Source organism: Eulemur rufifrons, chromosome 16 (assembly GCF_041146395.1).
Source record: "Eulemur rufifrons isolate Redbay chromosome 16, OSU_ERuf_1, whole genome shotgun sequence".
Lineage (NCBI taxonomy): Eukaryota > Metazoa > Chordata > Mammalia > Primates > Lemuridae > Eulemur > Eulemur rufifrons.
In genome coordinates this window covers 78,463,433-78,485,718 of record NC_090998.1, presented here as the reverse complement: position 1 = coordinate 78,485,718, position 22,286 = coordinate 78,463,433, and the positions used below count along the sequence as shown (strand labels likewise).

The following is a 22,286-nucleotide window of genomic DNA, read 5'->3' as shown; positions in this document are numbered from 1 at the left end:
CAGAGACCAAGAAATGTGAGAGTATGTCTAGCAATCAGGGTGACTTAGTTCACTCAGCTCATGGTAGTTGGTACATGTATAGTTATAATTTGCATTCCAGTTATTTAAACTGAAATATTCTTGATCAGGTGGAACATACTGTGAGCGGAAGATCTCTTTGCCCAAGAAATAAGATGGAGAAAATCTCTGGAGAATGGCCTCGCTGAACTGGTAAGTTAGCTTTCTCCGTATTTTGGTGATTTCCCCAGTTCTTCCGTAATTTCTCAGTGCCCTGGCCATTTTCTGATAAGTCATGGTCTTCCTGTTGCCCTTTCTTTTCCCCCAAAGTTCGGCAAGTTTTTCTTTGTTTTTGGATACAAACTGGAAGATGCCTTTGGGTTTATCTACCCACTGAATACAAGATGCCATCTCGGGATTGCACAGGGATTCGTGGAGGTATTCAAACAGGCGGAGCTTCTTCCTGCCTAAAACGGAGGGAAACAAAGTCAAACTCTACCCGCTGTACACCGAGAACGTCCTCAGGGGGGTTTTGTTGGGCAACTACAGAGTTAAAAGCTGCACTGGGACTAGGTTTTCTCCTACTCACCCACTTAAGAATGTATTTATGGCATCATTTTATGGGACTTGGTCAAGGTCAAGGATCTATTTGGCCTATTAAAGTTTCAACTGGCTCTTTCTTTGTTGGGGAAATTGTCAAAAATGTTGTGCTCAAACTGGAAAAACAAAGCCTGGAGCCTTTTTACCTGAGGTTCCGTTTGCCATGTGGCCCGGTTAAATCTTGACTACTAGTTTTACATCGCATGTCAAACTTTCTACAGAACACAACAAAACCGAGCAAAATACACCGCAAAGTTTAGTGGTTTTCAAGAGAAGCCTCAAAAAGCCATTTCCAGAAAGTGAGTGGTTTGAAGGAGCTTTATTCAAATGAGTAAAATCAAATACGGTAAAGATGTGAATGTACTTTGTAAAATGCAAAATAAAATGCAAATATGAGGTAACATTAGGGGAATTCATACCAAAGACTTAGGTAAAAATGCTAACCCTGGGTCTGCACAATTACTTGAAAAATAAAAACCAGAAAATACTAGAGTGGAAGTGCCGAAAATGTTTTCATGTCACTTTAACATTATTTATGAGCAGCAATGACGATGGGCATTGTGATATTTTTCATTGCTGTGAAAAATACTACTAGAGTTTTTATCTTTTTAGGAACATAGCCATTTATATTTCAAAATAACTAGACAGGAAATTTTGAGAGGATTTGTGCAGTTTTTGTTTGTTCAGTTGATAGGATTTCTTTGACTTAACAGGGAGCTGCTCATAAGAACAAAGGTGACAGCCCATTTTGTGACTTCTGAATTTGCCTATAACTACTGTGCTTTGCCAGATCTGTCAGTAGCTAAAAAACCCATGGCCAAATTCCATTATCCCCTTGAGGAAGTAAAATAGTGGATTCCCAAACTGCTTTAAATAGTCTCTGAGGAATAATATTCTTGCATTAGTTATTACTCATCCAAAAACCTCAAACGTTCTTACAAAGATTATCTTTTGCATTATATTATCTTGAGTTTATGAACTGAGAAATGAAAGGGACTTACCAAAAAACACATCATGAATTAAAGTCACAGCCCTAAACAAAACTCTTCTGCCTCTTATCCAGTGATCAAGTCAATCTTAATGAATCATCACCTTTTAAAATATTTTCAATGTTTAAAAAATGTTTAAATTTTATTTTTTAAAAATAAAAGTATTACATACTCGTGGTAAAAGATTCAAACCAGTACAAAGTGAAAGTAAAAGTTCCAGTCTATTTTACATTTTTCTAGAAAAGATTTTTTTTTTTTAGTTTTTTGCATATACAAATGTACGGCTATCCTTTAAAATTACAAATGAGATCATACTCATTCGTGGTTTTCTCGATAAATAATATATCTTAAATAAATTGTAAAACAATATATAGATTAGTTATAGATAAATACCAAACTGCAGACAGTGATTACTTCTGAGGCACAAAATGGAAAAAAGCAGTAGGAACACTTTCATTTATTCTTTACATATTTCTGAAATGTTGGAATTTTAAAAATTCAATGAGTATTATTACTTCTGAATTATGAAATTAAAAAAATTAAAACAAAAATAAAATGTATTTCAGAGTTCTTTCTGTATCAATACGTAAGAAATGCTTTCATGCCTTTTAATAGCTATATATGTTCCATTTTATGGGTATCATATTTTTCTCCCAAGAATGAATGCCCAGAATATTTTGAAATTTCATTCTATTTCAAATGTAGCCTTATTTCAGTTGAAAGACTAAGATCTAAACACAGAAAAATGGGGGGTGATATATCACCTAATGGCAAAGCTCTACACAAAACATCAATGAAAAGATACAGGCTTCATACCCTGGAGTTTGTTTGTTTTAAAAAAGTTATAGGTGAGGGAGTCTCTCTGAACCTGTTTGGGTTTGGGGGGCTGCCCAGTTAAAAAAAAATTATAGGTGACAAGCTAAACAGCTAGACAGAAGTAGAAGTATTATTCTCCTTACATTAAATTACTACTAAATTTCTATAGTCATGTGCCAAATAATGGTGTTTCAGTCAACAATGGACCACTTATACAATGGTGGTCCCATAAGATGATAATGAAGTTGGAAAATTCGTATCGCCTAGTATTTACTATACTATACTTTTTGTTATTATTTTAGAGTGTACTACTTCTACTTACTCTCGAAAAGTTTAGGCAGGTCCTTCGGGCATATTCCAGAAGAAAGCATTGTTAACAAATGATATAAAAGCTCCACGTGTGTTACTGCCCCTGAAGACCTTCCAGTGGGACAAGATGTGGAGGTGGAAGACAGTGATACTGATAATCCTGGCTCTGTAGGCCTAGCCTAATGTGTGTGTCCGTGTCTTAATTTTTAACAAAAAAGTTTAAAAAGAAATTGAAAATAAAAAAATTTTAAAATAGAAGAAAAGCTCATAAAATAAGGATATAAAGAAAATATTACAAAAAAGTCAAAAAGCTAAAAAATTAAAAAGTTTATAAAGTAAAAGTTACAGTAAGCTAAAGTTAATTTATTATTGAAGAAAGAAAGCATTTTAAAAATAAATTTAGGGCCGGGCGCGGTGGCTCACGCCTGTAATCCTAGCACTCTGGGAGGCCTAGGCGGGTGGATCGCTCAAGGTCAGGAGTTCGAGACCAGCCTGAGCAAGAGCGAGACCCCGTCTCTACTAAAAATAGAAAAAAATTAGATGGACAACTAAAAATATATATATAGAAAAATTAGCCGGGCATAGTGGCGCATGCCTGTAGTCCCAGCTACTCGGGAGGCTGAGGCAGGAGGATCGCTTGAGCCCAGGAGTTTGAGGTTGCTATGAGCTAGGCTGACGCCACGGCACTCACTCTAGCCTGGGCAACAAAGTGAGACTCTGTCTCAAAAAAAAAAAAAAAAAAAACAAACAACAACAACAAAAAAAAAGTAAGAAAAATAAATTTAGTGTAGAATGTCCTAGGCCTTCACATTCATTCACCACTCACTCACTCACTCACTGACTTATCCGGAGCAACTTCCAGTCCTTGCAAGCTCCGTTCATGGTAAGTGCCCTATACAGGTGTGCCATTTTAAAACATTTATACGATATTTTTACTGTACATTTTCTATGTTCAGATACACAAATACCATTGTGTTACAGTTGCCTACAGTATTCAGTACAGTAACATACTGTACAAGTTTGTAGCCTAGGAGCAATATGCTATATTATATAGCCCAGCTAGGTAGTGGGCTCTATTATATGGGTTTGTGTAAGTACACTCTATGATGTTTGCACAAGGATGAAATTGCGTTTCTTAAATACATTTCTGAGAACATATCCCCCATCATTCACATGACTGTAGTGCAATATTCAATAGCAATATTCAATGATACAATGTAGTTATTTTATCTGTGTGATTTTATACATTATTCCTTCCTGGATTACAATATTACTGCATATTTGGAATTTTATGATTCTAGGATATAGTGTACTGTTTAATAGGAACAAAATTAGATTTTCAAAAAAAATCATTTTAAATCATTTTAAATAACTATGATAATGCATTGTAAAATTGTGATACAGCTTATACATCTCAGTACCTCGTACACCAACAAATATGGAAGGGAGTTCTCATTTTTTTTTTTAACTATCACAAACAATATTGCAATGAACACCAAAATGCATATATAGATGCTCCTCAACTTGCAATGTGATTATGTCCCAATAAACCCATCATAAGTTGAAAATACTGTAGTTTGATAATGCATTTAATGTACCTAACCTACCGAACATCATAGCTTAGCCTAGCCTACCTTAAACATGCTCAGAACACTGTTAACCTACAGTTGAGCAAAATCATCTAACACAACGCCTATTTTATAATAAAGTGTTAAATATCTCATGTAATTTATTAAATATTGTGCTGAAAGTGAAAAATAGAATGATCGTAAGGGTGTTCACCATTAATGTACAAAGAGAAACATCATTCAGTTGGTAATTCAGAGTAAAAAAAATAAAAATAAAAAACAAAAACAAAGAAAACAAAGAGAAACATCAGTTAAAAAATGGTAAATTGGGGACCATCTGTATATGTACACTTACATACACACACACTCACATCTATGGTATTTTGAGAAATTATCCACAGTGATAGTCTATGAGCATAATGCTTTACATGGGTAAAGCATTTTCTCATTTAATTTTTATAGCAATCTTACACTATTGGTATAATTATTATTATTTGATTTGTTGAATATGGGTACAGAAGGTTAAGTGATCTGCCCAGGCTCACACAATTAACACAGACCTAATAACACTCAACCACTGAGCTAGATAGTCCCAAAGAGTCAAAAATATGAACATTTAAACTGTGATAGTTATTGCCAAATTGCCTTACAAAACTTGGGACTAATTTACACTCTCTCCAATAGTGCATGAGACTGGTGTGGCCCACAACTGAGCCAACACAGGCTACTCTCCTGCTGTAACATTTTTGCCAGACTGTTAATGAGATCATCATCATCCTAAATTTATGAAGTACAGATTTCAATTTTATGAAATATTAAATTACAATGGAACTTTTTTGCAAAAATCTTGAGAAGAAGATTGATTTAAATTCCAAGGGCTTCACAATTGGAACATAATTGCTAAAATAATAGGGAAAATATCACTAATATTTATTACAATTAATTAAATGTTATAAATAATTATTATAAATATATAAAATATAAATACATTTTATGTAAATAAATAAATGTAAAATATAAAAATATATAAGTAATATAAATAAAAATATATAAATAATTATAAATAAAAATAATAATACTAAATAATATGGAAAAGTTTTCCCTTCTGTAACTAAAATATATACATTATTCTGGAATACAGATTTATTTGAGCTAAGTTACACTTTGAGGCTTCACATCTATGGGAAGCACTAGGAAGCCTCCCCCAAGATGAATGGCTTGGAGTAGTTCAATCAGTCAGAGTTAAATTTTAAATTATTCTCAATTGTGATCAGATAATATTTTGCAAATACCATTTCAAACTCAGATATGAAATCCCCTTAAAGCTACTATGAGGAAGATCTGGTTCTTTTACCTACATAAGGAGTGATCAACTTACCTTTTCCCGCTCTGTGCTGGAGAACAGCAGGTTGTACCAGCTGGTTTTCAGTTATGTTCTGCAGTGATTGATGAATATTTCCTTCAAAATGGAAGTCTGCAGCATTGTTCTATATAAATAATGCAGGAGGATGTTAAGTGGGACTTTCCTTGTGGCCCCTTATTAAAGCCCAGCCTGAGCAAGAGCGAGACCCTGTCTCTACAAAAACTGGAAAAATTAGCTGGGCATGGTGGTATGTTTCATAGTCCCAGCTACTTGGGGGGCTGAAGCAGGAGAATCACCTGAGCCCAGGAGTTTGAGGTTGCAGTGAGCTATGATGACACCACTGTACTCTGGCAGAGGCAACAGAGGGAGACTCTGTCTCAGAAGAAAACAAACAAACAAACAAATCTAAGAGGGCGGTGGGGGGTGGTGGTGGGATGGGTGTATACATACATAATGAGTGCGATGCGCACCGTCTAGGGAATGGACACTCTTGAAGCTCTGATGGGGGGGTGGAGGGGGGCAAGCGCAATATACCTAACCTAAATTTTGTACCCCCATAATATGCTGAAATTAAAAAAAAAAAGAAAAAGAAAAAAAAAAAGCTAAGGTTAAGGTAAGGGCAAAAAGAGGCTGAGTATCTCTCAAATTCTGAAAGGTATTACCCCCAACTGCAGCCAGATAGTTCCCAGGGCAGAACTAGCATCAAATCTGTATAATGAGAGCACTAAGGGACAGAGAGCAATCTTTGGGCATTATGAGGAGTTTCATGTCTTCCCCTCCCTAAGAGAAAGAAGGGATTACTTTCATTCCTCTTCCTAAAAGTGCCCAGTGAGAAAGTACAAGTCAAAAGAATCGGCCGGGCACGGTGGCTCACGCCTGTAATCCTAGCACTCTGGGAGGCCGAGGCGGGTGGATTGCTCGAGGTCAGGAGTTCGAGACCAGCCTGAGCAAGAGTGAGACCCCGTCTCTACTAAAAATAGAAAGAAATTATATGGACAACTAAAATATATATATACAAAAAAATTAGCCGGGCATGGTGGCGCATGCCTGTGGTCCCAGCTACTCGGGAGGCTGAGGCAGTAGGATCGCTTAAGCCCAGGAGTTTGAGGTTGCTGTGAGCTAGGCTGACGCCACGGCACTCACTCTAGCCCGGGCAACAGAGTGAGACTCTGTCTCAAAAAAAAAAAAAATAAAAAAATAAAATAAAAAAAAAACAAAAGAATCACTAGTGGATGTGAGGGCGATCTACCTGTGACATCTGTCACTCCATTGATCACCAGGGTTGATATGGCTGATCTGGCTGGCTAAGCAGGTATCACCTCCCTCCCTCACTACTCCATGTGTGTCCTTCTCGAATCTGCGCACTAAGTTGAAGAGTATGACCTTCCCCCATAGAGGAGGACCATTCTTCCACCAACGGTATAGGGGAACCGTTATTTGGTCAAGGGTGTAGGAGTACCTGCGCTTCCCTGCTAGCACCTCCAAACAAACTCTCAAAAGAATCATTAGTAAAGATTGTGGTGCCAGTGAAAAGGGAAGCTGGGCTTCCATTTCTGTGTTGGATGCCCATCTGGGAAAGAGCAGATAAGAAAAGGAAGATGGCAGCCAAGGAAGGGCAGAGCCAAGAGAGGGCAAACCCAAGCAGCTTTCAAGAGGAAGCAGTCCAAGCTCCTACCATTACACATGGCCAGGATATGTGGGTCTCCATGGGTTTATCAGACATAGTGGAAGGGCTTGAGCCACTTTACCATAGCCCACAGAAGAGGGCTGCCCAGCAGGCAAGGGGTCCCCAACCCTAAGAAGATGTGAGGTGCATGTTAGAAAATGGGACTTGAGGTAGAAAGAAGTAGGGTTGCCAGATTTAGCAAATAAAAATATTGGGCATCTCGACTGGGCACAGTGGCTCACTTCATGTAATCTTAGCAATTTGGGAGGCCGAGGTGGGAGGATTGCTTGAGGTCAGGAGTTCGAGACCAGCCTGAGCAAGAGCGAGATCCCGGTCTCTATAAAAGTTACAAAAATTAGCCAGGTGTGGTGGTGTATGCCTGTAGTTTCAGCCACTTGGGAGGCTGAGACAGAAGGATCACTTGAACCCAAGGATTTGTGGCTGCAGTGAGCTATCGTGACACCACTGTGCTTTAGCCTGGGAGACAAAGTAAGACTCTGTCTCAAAAATAAAAACAAAAACAAAACAAAATATTGAACATCTTGCATTTTACCTGGCAACCCTAAGCAGAGTTGGAAGAGGTTAAGCTGGAACCAAAGCACCCTCTCTTCAAAGGAATGTCTTATGGAAGGGCCCTGAGGGAACAAGTTATAGGCACAGAAAAAGGTCATTTGACATAACATGGTTGAAGGTAAGGACTGAATAAAAATTAAAAAATTTTTTACATGGTGGGGGCATTTCGCTTTGCAGGGGGTGGCTAAAATATAAAATAATTCGTCTAATACATGTAGCTAATGCTGAGCTTAGGAGGGAAAATAGAGCAGGTTAATATGAGATTGTGGGTAAAACCAGTGCAGGGGAAGATTGGGCCTTTGCCCCGTGGCTTTTAGGGGAATCATAGCTTTTTTTGCAATTTCCTAGATGGACTAAAGAGAAACAATGATGTGAAAACTCTGAAAACGCCTCCTCTTTACAGAAGTCACTCAGAGCAATCTGAGGCTGAGCGATGAGCGATGGGCAGCTTCCTTTCTGCCAGCACTGCTGGCAACTATCTCTGTTGACGGTCAGGCTCAGACCATAAGTGACGGCCCTGTGTAAGCATCTTCATGGTCAGTGCTGACTTTAAGCTGGGTTTCAGCCAGCTTATGCCTAGTGGAAGGCCGTGAGAACAGGAGAGTTGCCTGTTACTGGCCTCCTGGTAAATGTACTTACTATTACAGTTCTCCAGTTATAGACAGGTTCCTCTGTAGGCAACACCCCGTAGCAGTGGGAATTTCCTCTGACATGAGGACAATGGTTGATAAAAGCCAAGTAATTTTTGTAATCTAATTGAAAAATGTAGAGAGTAAAAAAGTCAAGTTTATATTTGTGTATATAAATATGCGTTTATATACCCAATTGCTCCCTTCTCTGTTTTCTTACCACTTTCTACTTCATCTATAGTATCTATCCCATTATGCTGGTATTATGGATACTCTTTTATATAGCCCATTTCACTTACTAGAGTACATGATTCTTGCTGAGACCTGGCAATTTCTTTTATCTTCAAACACTCTGCAATACCCTATACTGGCCAGGGGTGGTGGCTCACGCCTGTAATCCTAGCACTCCGGGAGGCCGAGGCGGGTGGATCGTTTGTTTGAGCTCAGGAGTTCGAGACCAGCCTGAGCAAGAGCGAGACCACCGTCTCTACTAAAAATAGAAAGAAATTATCTGGACAACTAAAAATATATATAGAAAAAATTAGCCAGGCATGGTGGCACATGCCTTCAGTCCGAGCTACTCGGGAGGCTGAGGCAGGAGGATTGCTTGAGCCCAGGAGTTTGAAGTTGCTGTGAGCTAAGCTGACGCCACGGCACTCTAGCCTGGGCAACAGAGTGAGACTCTGTCTCAAAAAAAAAAAAAAAATACCCTATACAAACTCAATAAGCAACATACTTGCATCTCATCTCAACTATATAGTTGATAGGATAATGGGTGAGGAAGGATAAAAATATTTATTCTTCTAAGTAGAATATATTTTGGGTGGGTAGAAGGTCTGTAATATGAATTAGAACAATTTAAAAGCCTTTTCTGAATAGATGAAATGATATTTTTATTAGGTAAATAAATGCCAACCAGGTATTCTTTTTTTTTTTTTTTGAGACAGAGTCTCGCTTTGTTGCCCGGGCTAGAGTGAGTGCCATGGCCTCAGCCTAGCTCACAGCAACCTCAAACTCCTGGGCTCGAGCAATCCTCCTGCCTCAGCCTCCCGAGTAGCTGGGACTACAGGCATGTGCCACCATGCCCAGCTAATTTTTTCTATATATATATTTTAGTTGGCCAGATAATTTCTTTCTATTTTTAAGTAGAGACGGGGTCTCGCTCTTGCTCAGACTGGTCTCGAACTCCTGAGCTCAAACAATCCACCCGCCTCGGCCTCCCAGAGTGCTAGGATTACAGGCGTGAGCCACCGTGCCCAGCCTCCAACCAGGTATTCTTAAAAGCAGATAATTATGTCTTTGGGCCACACTCGGTGGCTCACACCTGTAATCCAGGTGTTTTGGTGGGTCAAGGGGGAGGATAGCTTGTGCCTAGGAGTTCAAGACCAGCCTTGGCAACATAGTGAGACCCTGTCTCTACAAAAAATAAAAAATTTAGCCAGGTGTAGTGGTATGTGCCTGTAATCCCAGCTACTCAGGAGACTGGGGTGGGAGGATCCATTGAGCCCAGGAGTTAGAGGCTGCAGTGAGCTATGATCGTGCCACCACACTCCAGGCTGGGCAACGGAGTGAAACTCTGTCTCTAAAAAAATATATATATATATATATGTCTTTATTTAACTCTGTGGAATGTCATTCTGTATATTCTCTGCATTTCTATATGTGAGACTTTAATAATTTTATTTAGGCTAGATAACTCTGGATGTGTTTTGCTTTTGTTAGAATTAATCCTAGATACTTTAAGTAGAAATGATCTTTGTTCTGATCATTATTCTTGTATGTGTTTATGACCATTTAATGCACCAGCAGAAGAGGGTAAACGATTTATCTCTACCTGGGGAGTACTGCAGATCTCCAGCTGAATGTTGCCTCAGTACCTCAAAAGCATCTTCAAATGCTTGACCCAACTTGTCTTGTTCAACACAAGTCTGTTGGAACAATGACAGAATTCTGGAGTTATGAAATTACCAATTAACCTTAATCTTCCTTATATAAAATAATAAATATTTAGTCTAAAGGAGGGCTTCTCAGCCTCGCCACTATTGACATTTTGGGTTGGCTAAGTCTTTGCTGTGGGGGGCTGCCTTGTGCATTGCAGGATGTTTAGCAGCATAGCATCCCTGGGCTGCACCCACTAGATGCCAGGAGCACCCCCACAGTTGTGACAATCAAAAATATTTCAGACATCACCAAATGTACCCTAAGGCACAAAATCAACCCCAGTTGAGAACCACTACACTACAGTATAGTATTTAGAGAATACTATAGTATTCCAGTATACTATTCATTCCATGAATGAATTAGAATACCATAGTATTCTAATATAGTATTCATTCTATAGTATAGTATTTAACATTCTTGTAAATTTTAGCACAAGGTCAAGGAAATACCTTCAATGGAACATAATCTGCAAATTGTTATTTACAAATGAAATGCTCTTAAATTCGAAAGTATGTCTCCGAAACCTAAAATTGAACTGCTTTGCAAACTATTTTGTATCGTTATTCATACAATCCAAATATTTTTATTTTTAAATGGGGGGGTAAAGATTTTAAAATGTCAAACTTACCATGCTTCATTAATAAATTGACAATTCTTTTCTTCCAGAAATGGAAAGGAAAAAAAAATTGACAGTTCTGCTGCTTAGCACTTGCTGCTTGAAGAAAGGCATAAAAAGTAAAATAAAACAAAATAAATTGACAATTCTCAAAAAGTTCAATATTTAAAAAAACAAAATTAAATTCAGTCTCTAATTTGCTTCTGAATGAGAAGATCTTGCTCAAAAATATTTTCTGGGCCGGGCGGGGTGGCTCACGCCTGTAATCCTAGCACTCTGGGAGGCCGAGGCGGGTGGATCGCTCAAGGTCAGGAGTTCGAGACCAGCCTGAGCAAGAGCGAGACCCTGTCTCTACTAACAATAGAAAGAAATTATATGATTATATGAACAACTAAAAATATATATATAGAAAAAAATTAGCCGGGCATAGTGGCGCATGCCTGTAGTCCCAGCTACTCGGGAGGCTGAGGCAGGAGGATCGCTTGAGCCCAGGAGTTTGAGGTTGCTGTGAGCTAGGCTGACGCCACTGCACTCACTCTAGCCTGGGCAACAAAGCCCAGAGACTCTGTCTCAAAAAAAAAAAAAAAAAAATTTTCTGAAAATACGTAAATCAAGAGTAACATCTGAATTCTCTTTAGTGAGTACAAATTTTCTTTCTACAAAACTTCCTACAAACATTTCTTTTTGCTTTTCCAACATTATAATACTTTTAAAACGTTAAAATAGCTAAACAGAATTAATTGCCTAAACTGCTTAACCGATAAGAGAAAATGGAAAAATTCAAAAGTATATTTAAGTATTTCAAAATTCTTTTAAGTATTTAAAAATTCCGAAAATCAAAATCCTTTTTACCTTAGTATATCCCTTCTTTATATAACAGTAGGGTTTTTTAAAACATTTTTGATGTCATATGGTCGCTGAGAATCTGGCAAAAGACACGCTTTTTTTCCCATAAAAATTGGATGCACATTACAAATAAAATTTGGCCTGTGAAGCTCGTTGGATTTCCTAGAATCCTAAGTTAAGAACTCTGGTCTATAACTTTGTTATCTACCTTCTTATTTGTAAGTAATTTAGATTTTGCTTTAAATAAAAAATTATCACACAGACTCACAATTAAGTGCTTTTTAACTCCATGGTCTGTAGACCAACACAATAAGCAAACAAACAAACCCACATAATAAGAAAGAACTGCGGTGGTTCAGTGTGTTGTCCAGAGCTGGGGGTGGGGAGAGAGAGAGGGAGAGAGAGAAAGAGAACTCTGGTGTGTTCAACATTGCTTATCATTTCATTTAGCAGATCCAGCAATTCTGTTTATACAAGTTCTTAGCATTTATCCTGCAAACTTGATGACCCTACTCTTTAGTCTTTAAGACCGAATAATAAAATGAGATGATTTAATCAAATGCCAATATTATAGATGCCCATAATACAGCAATATAACATGTCCGATATTAAAATTTCATTTGGCTCTTTGAAATCACTATATCATATCAGTTAAAAGAAAATATGAGAAAAAACCCATAAATCACTCTCTGGGCTATGGTCTTTAATGCATATTATCAGTAGTGTATGTTTTTAAAGTCATGTTAATGACTTTCAATTAATTATGCTTCAAGTCAAAAGCACTGAAGCACTGAGTTGTATTTTGAATTAAATACTTAAAATGAACCAGCTTTCTTTGACTAAAATACTCCACAAGACTATCACAACTCTTAAAAGTAGCAACCCAAAGGGAAGCAGAAAGCTTGAAAACATTACTGATCACTTTAATTGCCTAATTTTCTTACAGCTAAACATGTAGACAATGACAAACACTCATTAGTCTAAAGGAGAAAATAAACAGTGATTATAAGGTATTTTGAAAAGCATAAGCTGAACACTTACCAGAAAGATATTTCAACCCTTTACAAAGATGTTTCATTAATATCGGAATTGTAAATTCAATGGTAGTCTGTTGTGAAAAAAAATTTTTTAAATCAGAATTGTTAAGACACAACTACCAATAACACACTGGCAGAGTTACATTAAATAGCTGTTTTTAAGGAAGTGCTACAACAGGGGATTTTTTTTTAAAAGATGCAGTGCCTTCATAATTTCTATTTCATGATACGGCTAGTAGACACCAGAGGCTATTATTTTGAAGAGGCATCCTATGAGCCAAAAGCATTAGAACAAACCCCATGAAACGGGGCCCCGCCCAACGTAGGTTGCAGCTCTTCTGACTTGCATAGCCCCACCGGAAACTAATGACCCATACAACTCATGTCCACTCTTCTTTTTTTGTTTTATATTACTTCTCTCCTCATTCTGTACTCTATACTCTTTTTTTTGCCTGGACTATTAACAGTCTTCACTCTGGCCTCTCCAAATAGGTCTTTTTCCTCTTAAACCGTTTTATTTACACTGCTATTCACTGGTCGCCTTACTTAGATACCCCAAAAGCTTAGAGCCCTTGCCCTGGCATTGGAGGCTCTTCGTGACCTTAAGAGAGGGAAATGGAATCCATGCTGTTGTCTTTCCCCACACCTGAATCCAGCAGAGGCTCCCGAGGGTTAGGAGAGGCTTATGGGTAACCATCTAGTTGATCAGGCCTCAAAGCTGCTGCATTCGGAGCATGGGTCCAGCTCTCTTACTTAGCTTGAAGGTTTATTTGGGGTGGCTTTTCGGCTCTAATAGGAATGATGGGGTTCTCCCTCCAGAGGTTTTTCTTGTTTTGTTTTTGAGACAGATTCTCACTCTGTCGCCTGGGCTGGAGTGCCATGGCATCAGCCTAGCTCACAACAACCTCAAACTCCTGGGCTCAAGAGATCCTCCTGCCTCAGCCTCCCCAGTAGCTGAGACTACAGGTGCATGCCACCATGCCCATCTAATTTTTCCTATTTTTAATAGAGATGGGGTCTTACTCTTTCTCAGGCTGATCTTGAACCCCTGACCTCGAGCCATCCTCCTGCCTTGGCCTCCCAGAGTGCTAGGATTACAGGTGCAAGCTCCTGAGCTCAGGAAATCCTCCTGCCTTGGCCTCCCACAGTGCTAGAATTACAGGCCCAAGCCACTGCACCTGGCCTCTCCCTCCAGTTTAATACTTCCCAGTCCACCCCTTGCCCACTTATTCATTTCATGTTACCTGTCCAGCAGTGCCCAGAGTAGCGTCCACTTGTACAAGGTGAAGTAACCTTTCCTTCCTCTGAAACACAGGTCTGCATCACCTTTTTCCACCCAGCAACCTTCCATAGCTGTCACAGTTGGCCAGGGGGAAAACCGCCTAAGAATTTTTGGTAAACCTTCTGGGTGGGGAGAGTGAAGAGGGCGTGTGATTTCAACCAGTCATTTTTTGTTTTGTGTTGTTGGAACTTGAACTCACCTTTGATATGGGACTATTGTTCTAAATCAATTACCTTTTTGAGCCAATTTGTTATGCAAATATAAAAACATGCCCCTCTTTTGATATGTAGATGTGTTAGTAACAAGTATAAAGCCAGGATCGCTATTGTTGATTTGTTTTGTTGATGTACCAATCAACACCCTTTTCAAGCCACCTTATTTCATTCATTTGGTTCATTCATTCAACAAATAGTTGTAATCCTAGCACTCTGGGAGGTCGAGGCGGGCGGATTGTTTGAGCTCAGGAGTTCAAGACCAGCCTGAGCAAGAGCGAAACCCTGTCTCTACTGAAAATAGAAAGAAATTATATGGACAGCTAAAAAATATATATATATAGAAAAATTAGCCGAGCATGGTGGCACATGCCTGTAGTCCCAGCTACTCGGGAGGCTGAGTCAGGAGGATCTTTTGAGCCCAGGAGTTTGAGGTTGCTGTGAGCTAGGCTGACGCCACAGCACTCTAGCCTGGGCAACAGAGTGAGACTTTGTCTCAAAAAAAAAAAAAAACAAAACAAAAAAACCAAAAAAACCAAATAGTACCCAGCTCTGTACTTTTCTGAGCACTGCCTTATGTCCAGGAGCCACAGCCCTAAACAGGTTCTAATGAGAAGAGAAGAGTTTTTATTGGTATACACCGCCCCCACCGCCCCCCGGCTAAATTTGACTGGCTTTAAAAAAAATGAATTTTTAAAAGATAAGCACACTAGTGAAGTATTAGATAACATGCTGTGAAAACAATACAATAGGGAAAGGTGATGGAGAGAGTGTGTGATCCTGGGGAATGGCCGGGAAAAATCTCTGAGGAGGGAACGTGTGCGAGCTGAAACCCAGGGATGAGGAGTGAGCAAATTCCACCGCCGTACCACCCTGCACACGCCCAGTCTCCTCTGATCTCGGAAGCTAAGCAGGGTCGGGCCTGGTTAGTACTTGGATGGGAGGAGTGAGCAAAAATGCAAAGCAGAGTTGCAAAGATTCAGAGGAGCACCTCCTAGCGGAGGAAACAGCAGGTTGCAAGTGCAACGAGACTGGGATAGAAATGAGTTTGGCTTATTCAAGGCACAGAAAGAAAGGGGAGGTGGCAGGGGGCACTGCAAGGAAAATGAGCGCGGGGGCCAAGAAGCAAAGTTGAGGAGGAAAGAGGCAAGATTCAGATCCACCTACACAACACTCCTAAAAGAACCCGAAATCACATATGGTAGTGTTACCTGCATAGCCCCATTTCTCAGATGAGGAATCTAAACTGATGTTCAAAGACTTTTTGTAATTTTCCCTAAGGTCCAACAGCTAGTAAGGTGGGCTGGGCCGGATGTGGGTTCATCGGACTTCATGAGCACACTCTCAGCCCTGGAGCCCTGTGTCTGCGGCTGAGGTTGAGTTAGACCAGGGTGCCGCTTCGCAAGCAACCATAACCTCCACAGAACCCAGCAGATGCTTGTCACATTCTACAGGCTTGGTAAGCATTGGAAATGAATGGAAAAACAAGTGAACTTTCTAAACCAACATTTCCCCAACTGTTGTCTCCAGAGTTGTATTTTGCAGGATGTTAAGAAATGAAGCCTGCAAAAGTGTTGAGTGGAAGCTAGGGTTGTTGCCTGGAACTTCTTTAGTGAAGCCAATGAGTGTGTTGCATGGTTTTTGATGCAACCCTGTATTACAGATGAGAAAACAAACATGCAGCTTTTGGATCCTCTGTAGGACTAACCTGTGAAGATGTTTTTGACAACTTGAAAAGATAATGTAGTCTTTTAGCAATTTAGAAGTCAAAGCTCTTGTTTCTTGAAAATCTGATGAAAGCTAGTTCTTTTCCCAGGCAAATGCCATCAGCACACATTTTCAGGCAAACCCTCCTAGTGGGGTCAATGGACTCCAGTTTAGGAGCCCCTGCAATATTGTATTATTTTAGGTCTAAAGACTGCCTCTTGAGACGTTGGCACTGGCACATGCACACAAAACACATCTTTTTTTGGGAGGTAGAGGTGTGCACGGACACCAGTGTTTCCTTCCACTCCAGAAGTAAGCAGAGGAACAGGCAGAGGGCTCTGAAGAGGATCCCTGATTGACAGATTTGCTTTTGCAGAAGTTCATTGTCCTCAGTGGTAACTGAGATTATTTTAGAAAATCTTAAGCAACAGATGTGCTGGTGTCCAAATCATATGGTGCTAAGCTTCAGGTGGAAGATTGCATTTGCTGAGAATGGGGAACTGCAGAACCCAGGAAAAGGGAGATGAAGTTCAAGCTCTTATTGTTCAATTTCTACTTAACTCAATTGTTTGGGGACTTGAGAACTGGGTCTTAATCTTGGTGAGATCTCTGGAAACTTAATAAGCAAATAATAAAGATTGTTACCAGACTGGTGAGGTGTTAGAAAATTCCTCATGTTAGAGTAGAACTCATGGAACCACAGATTATGAGACAAATAGCTAAACCTCACCTTCATTTTAATAATATAATTACTTGTAATATTCTCTGAAATTTATTGAGACTTTTTTATGGCCCCATGTGGGGTTTATCTTGACTGAATGTCCATTGCACTTAAAAGAATGTGTACTTTGCAGCTACTGAATGCAGTGTCTGATAAATGTCAATTAGATCTAGTTAGCTGATATTGCTCAATCTGCCATGTTCTTATGGATTCCTTTTTATCTTCATGTTCTATAAATTACTGAAAGGCAAATCTCCAACTAACTGTGGATTTGTCTGTTTTGCCCTTTAGTTCTGTCCATTTTTGCTTCATATATTTTGAAGCTCTTAATTAGAGGCAGAGTCACTTAGAATTAATTGCTATGTGTTCTTGGTGAATTGAGTCTTTTATCATTATAGAATTTCTGCCTTGATCAGTCTGAGCAACAGAGTGAGAACCTGTTTCTACAAAAAAAAAAAAAAAAAAAAATTAGTCGGGTTTGATGTTGTGTACCTGTAGTCCCAGCTACTCAGGAGGCTGAGGCAGGAGGATCACTTGACCCCAGAAATTTGAGCTTGCATTGAGTTTGATGCCACTGTACTCTAGCCCAGGCAACAGAGTGAGACCCTGCCTGGAAAAAAAAAATTCTGTCTTTCTTTCTGGTAATCCTCCCTGTTTTGAAGTCTACTTTGGTATTAACCACACCTGATTTCTTATCCTTAGAGTTTGCATGATTTATACATTTGTGTTCAACCTGTGCAACTTGTCTATGTCTTTATATTTAAAGTATGTCACTTTAAGCAGCATATATTAAAATAGCTGAGTATTGCTTATATATCCAGTTTGACAATCTCTGCCTTTTTACCATTTAGTCCAATTTACTAATTACTCCTTTGCTATTTTTTTTCTATTTACTCCATTTATTTTCTGTTCCTTTGTTCTTTCTTTTGTATTAAATATTTATTTTTATTATTCCATGTTATTTCCTCTATTAGCTTTATATAGGGTGATTATATGACATACTTTTGTAGATTTTTTTTTAGTAGTTGCTCCAGGGATTACAATATGCATTTTTAATTTATCATAGTCTACCTTGAGTTAATATTACATCACTTCATGTATAGTGTAAGAACTTTATTATGGAATAATTCCATTTACATCTCCTCCCATTCTTTTTTTTTTTTTTTTATGACAGAGTCTTGCTCTGTCACCTAGGCTAGAGTGCAGTGGCATCATCATAGCTCACTACAACCTCAAACTCCTGGGCTCAAGCAATCCTCCTGCCTCAGTCTCCCTAGTGGCTGAGACTACAGGCGTGCGCCACGACGCCTGGGTAATTTTTCTATTTTTAGTAGATATAGGGTCTTGCTCTTGCTCAGGCTGGTCTTGAACTCCTGGCCTCAAGCGATCCTCCCGGCTCTGTTTCCCAGAGTGCTAGGATTACAGGCATGAGTCAGCACACCTGGCCCCTCCCATCCTTTTTTGCTACTCTTATCAAAAAATTACTTCTACATATGTTATCACAATTGATTATTAAAAACTGACAATAATGCTGTGAGGTGGTATCATGGTCCCTAACTTCTAATTGTGGTGCCACACCTCCTAACTGTGTAAACTTGAATAAGTAACTAATTCTCAGTTTCTTCTGTAAAATGTGGGTAATGATTTTACTTACCAATATGGTTACTGTGAAATTTATCTGAGGGAATCTATGTAACATGCTTGGGACGTTTAATAAATGCCCAACAAATGTTAAGTTTTGCTTTATACTTATCCTCATTTTACAGATGAAGAAATAGAGGCTCAGGGAAGTTAAACAACATACTCAAGGTCACACAGCTAGTAAGTGGTAGAGGCAGAGGTTTCCAAACCAGTTCTACCCCTAACTCAAACCAAAGGTTTTTAACCATTCAACCTGACCTTGCCTCCTTATCTGTGGAGTGAGGATGAGAATAACAGTATGTGCCGGGGGCGGTGGCTCACGCCTGTAATCCTAGCGCTCTGGGTGGCCGAGGCGGGAGGATCACTGAGCAAGAGTGAGACCCCCATCTCTACCAAAAAAAAAAAAAAAAAAAATAGAAAAAATTAGCTGGGCAATTAAAAATAGAAAAAAATAGCCGAGCGTGGGACATGCCTGTGGTCCCAGCTACTCGGGAGGCTGAGGCAGGAGGATTGCTTGAGCCCAGGAGTTTGAGGTTGCTGTGAGCTAGGCTGATGCCATGGCACTCTAGAACAGGTGACAGTGAGATTTTGTCTTTAAAAAAAAAAAACAAACAAGAGAATGTGATAATAATGGCCTTTGTCATAAGGCTCTTGAGAGGTTTGTTGAGATAGTTCAGGAGACGTTTAGTAAATATATACCATGATAGCTGTTATAATCACTAAAACTGCTCCTATTTTACCATATCTGGGACCGGCCACCTCACTGGTAAGTGGCAGAGGCAGGGCTGGAACCCAGGTCTTCCCATAAGCAGGTTGCTCAACTATTCCCCATAGTCTGTATGTATTTACTGTCATTACTTTAACAGCTCCCACCTGTTCATACCAACACAGGAAACTCCTCTGACACAAGACTAGTAGAAAACAACCCAGCTTCACAGAGAAGGATGAGACAATCGCCTATTCTCATGGTCCCCGAGGTGCCAACGAGGTGGTGATTTATTAGTCCTGTATTCTGAACCATGACTGATTGTGCAAGGGCACTTTCTAGTCCTCCCGAAACAGCTAAGCTCTGAGGACCTGCTGTTGTATCTGATTGCATTCTAGGCAGACAGAAGGAGTTAAACTACAACCAAATCTTTTTTTTTTTTTTTCTTTTTAAACTAGCCCTGCAGATGCAAGTCCTCAGAAAATTGGGCCAGGCATGGTGGTTCACGCCTGTAATCCTAGCACTCTGGGAAGCCAAAGCAGGAGGATAGCTTGAGGTCAGGAGTTCAAGACCAGCCTGAGCAAGAGCAAGACCCCCGTCTCTACTAAAAATAGAAAAATTAGCAGGGCTAATTGTGGCACTCACCTGTAGTCCTAGCTAGCTACTCAGGAGGCTGAGGCAGGAGGATCACTTTGAGCCTAGGAGTTTTAGATTGCAGTGAGCTATGATGATGCTACTGCACGAGCCTGGGTGACAGGGAGACTCTGTCTCAAAAAAAAAAAAAAAAAAGGGTTAAGCCTCTCTAGGAATTGTTCCTCTCTATGGAAATCTTTAGTAAAAAGTGAAAGATGTATACAATCTGAAAAGAAACCAGAGTATACCAAATTCTCTGTACATCTCTGTCCTGAGCCTGAAGAAAAAGTACATCTCTCTACTCTAGCTTGTTTGACCTCAGAAGTTTCTAAACCTAAGCCATCCACCAGCCTGGGAAAGGGAAGAGGAAAATGACTCCTCCTTTCTTCTCCTAGTGGGTTCATAATGTCTATTTTCACTTTCTGGTTCACTAACAAGACAGGCTTGCAATTGATTCTGTTTCAACTTTAGGTCCTTTTGGTTAGAAATATTTTTTTCCTAGAGATCTGTAAGTGGCAGCTCTATGTTTTAACACAATTGATCAGCGGGGCAATAATGTCCTCTGCTGTAGAGAAGCAGCATCCTGTTCTTACAGAAGTTAGCTGGTTAACTAGAAGAAGAGAAGAATATAAAGGGGAGTCCTTTGAGCTCAAAGAGGTTTAGAAAACTGGCACATTCGTGAGATCCCGAGTTTTAGCTGTGTGCCTATCTCTGGCTATAAGCTTCTGGTTCCAGTTGGCATCCATTGTGGAATACCTGGTCTCTTTGTATTTCACTTTAATCAAATGCATTTTTAAATACCATTGGCAATGAAAATACTCATTTTAAAATCTGTAGAGTGCCTTTGGTCAGATTAGAAAAGGAGAAACCTTTCAAAAATCTCCTTCAAGGGATTCTCAGTATTGTTTTCTTCCAGTTCTTCACTTTTATAATTTTCATAACTTTCATAATCTTCTGTATTACTTTGACAACTCCAGAGGGAAAAAACAGGTTTTCACATGTCTTTTGATTTCCCCAAGTGGGTGGCAAAACACTACACCTCAACACAGGACCTCACTGAAGGCTGGATGAATAAATGAGACATGTTATCATTTAACTCTCACAACAGCCTTATGAGGCTGACAGGGCAAGTCTTATCCCCAATTTGCTGCTGAGGAAACTGATTCTCAGAGAGGTCAGAGGTCACATAGTGAATTAGTGTTGTGTTGAGAATTGGTGTCTCCTCATTCTGGATTCAGCTTTCCAGATACAGTCTTTGGAAAACATTGACAGATACCAACATTGGCGTTCAAATTTGTATTTTTAGGGGAAGCAAATATGATAAGGGGGCACCTCCTCAGTTTTAATTTATGAGACAGGTTTATTTTTACTAAGAAAAAAATGCTTTTTAAAAAAGCTTTGTAACTGAAAAAAAATTTATTATTATTATTATTATTATTTAATTATTTATTTATTTTAAAGACAGGGTCTCTCTGTGTTGCCCAGCCTGGAGTGCAGTGGCTGGGTTGGAACTACTGTGCCTGGCAAGAAAAAATGTTTTCTAAAAAATAGGAAAAAAAAGCCAGATGTCATGGCTCATACCTGTAATCCCAGCACTTTGGGATGGTGAGGTGGGAGGATTGCTTAAGCCCAGGAGTTAGAGACCAGCCTGGGCAACATAGCAAGACCCCATCTCTACAAAAAACTTTTTAAAAATTATGCAGGTGTGGTGGCACATACCTGTAGTCCTAGCTATTGGGAAGCTGAGGCGGGAGGATCACTTGAGCCCAGGAGTTCAAGGCTGCAGTGAGCTATGATCAGGACACTGCACTCCAGCCTGAGCGACAGAAGGAGACCTTATCTTTGACAATAAAAAAGAACAGAAAAAACATACTTGGAACTGTTTTTTTAAGACGAATACGAAAATGAGGTTTATTGAGGAGAGAAAGATATAGGCTTATAGGGCAAGAGCAAGATACAGGTTTACAGAGCATGATTCATATGCCACTGATGACGACTGGACCCACTGTCATACAAAGGGAGAGCAAAAGGAAGGGCACAAAAGGGCGGAACTGTTTTCCACATCAATTATTCCAATTTTTGTTGTTGGGTTTCTCTTTTCAATCTAGTTGAGCGTACAGGAAGAAAAAAACCATACGTTACCAAAACATCACGAGAGATGACCAGAAGGGCTTAGCTGAGCTCACTTGGAAGTGTTATTGGTTTATATTCTGTTGCATATCCAGTAAGATGGCTGCTGAGGAGATCAGCCTACTGAAGCCTCCGGGGAAGAACGTGGCTATGTCAGTGGTCAGGAACTGCCACACATCCCACCTGTGAAGTGGATGTCACCGGGACCTGGCACGTGCAGTCAGTTCTCCATAACCAGATGTTACAGGACTTTCGGTGTGGGAATAAATCCATCGACTTTGACAGGAGGTTTTGTTCTGTTTTG

General features: G+C 39.6%; 1 protein-coding gene and 1 non-coding gene across 2 annotated transcripts; both read right to left on the bottom strand.

The window, feature by feature from the left end:
• Window positions 1-27: 27 nt before the first annotated feature.
• Window positions 28-22,255, bottom strand: SPIC (Spi-C transcription factor). The gene is made up of 5 exons (XM_069491254.1): window positions 22,166-22,255; window positions 10,345-10,438; window positions 8,521-8,633; window positions 5,658-5,766; window positions 28-464 (listed from the first exon to the last, which is right to left on the bottom strand). Exons 1-5 carry the CDS (start codon window positions 22,253-22,255, stop codon window positions 28-30), a joined length of 843 nt encoding a protein of 280 aa, XP_069347355.1.
• On the bottom strand, window positions 19,983-20,098 carry LOC138397653 (U5 spliceosomal RNA). Its single transcript, XR_011235787.1, has one exon. It is a non-coding gene; the product is annotated as a U5 spliceosomal RNA (small nuclear RNA).
• Window positions 22,256-22,286: the final 31 nt, after the last annotated feature.

Bases quoted from the DNA above. Each gene is read 5' to 3' on its own strand.
- SPIC (XM_069491254.1), bottom strand. From the start codon at position 22,255: ATGGATTTATTCCCACACCGAAAGTCCTGTAACATCTGGTTATGGAGA. The intron at 5,767-8,520 runs GTAAGTACATTT...TTATTTATATAG, and splicing joins ATAACTGGAGAACTGTAATA to AACAATGCTGCAGACTTCCA. The intron at 465-5,657 runs GTAAGTTGATCA...CCTCCGTTTTAG, and splicing joins CCAGCACAGAGCGGGAAAAG to GCAGGAAGAAGCTCCGCCTG.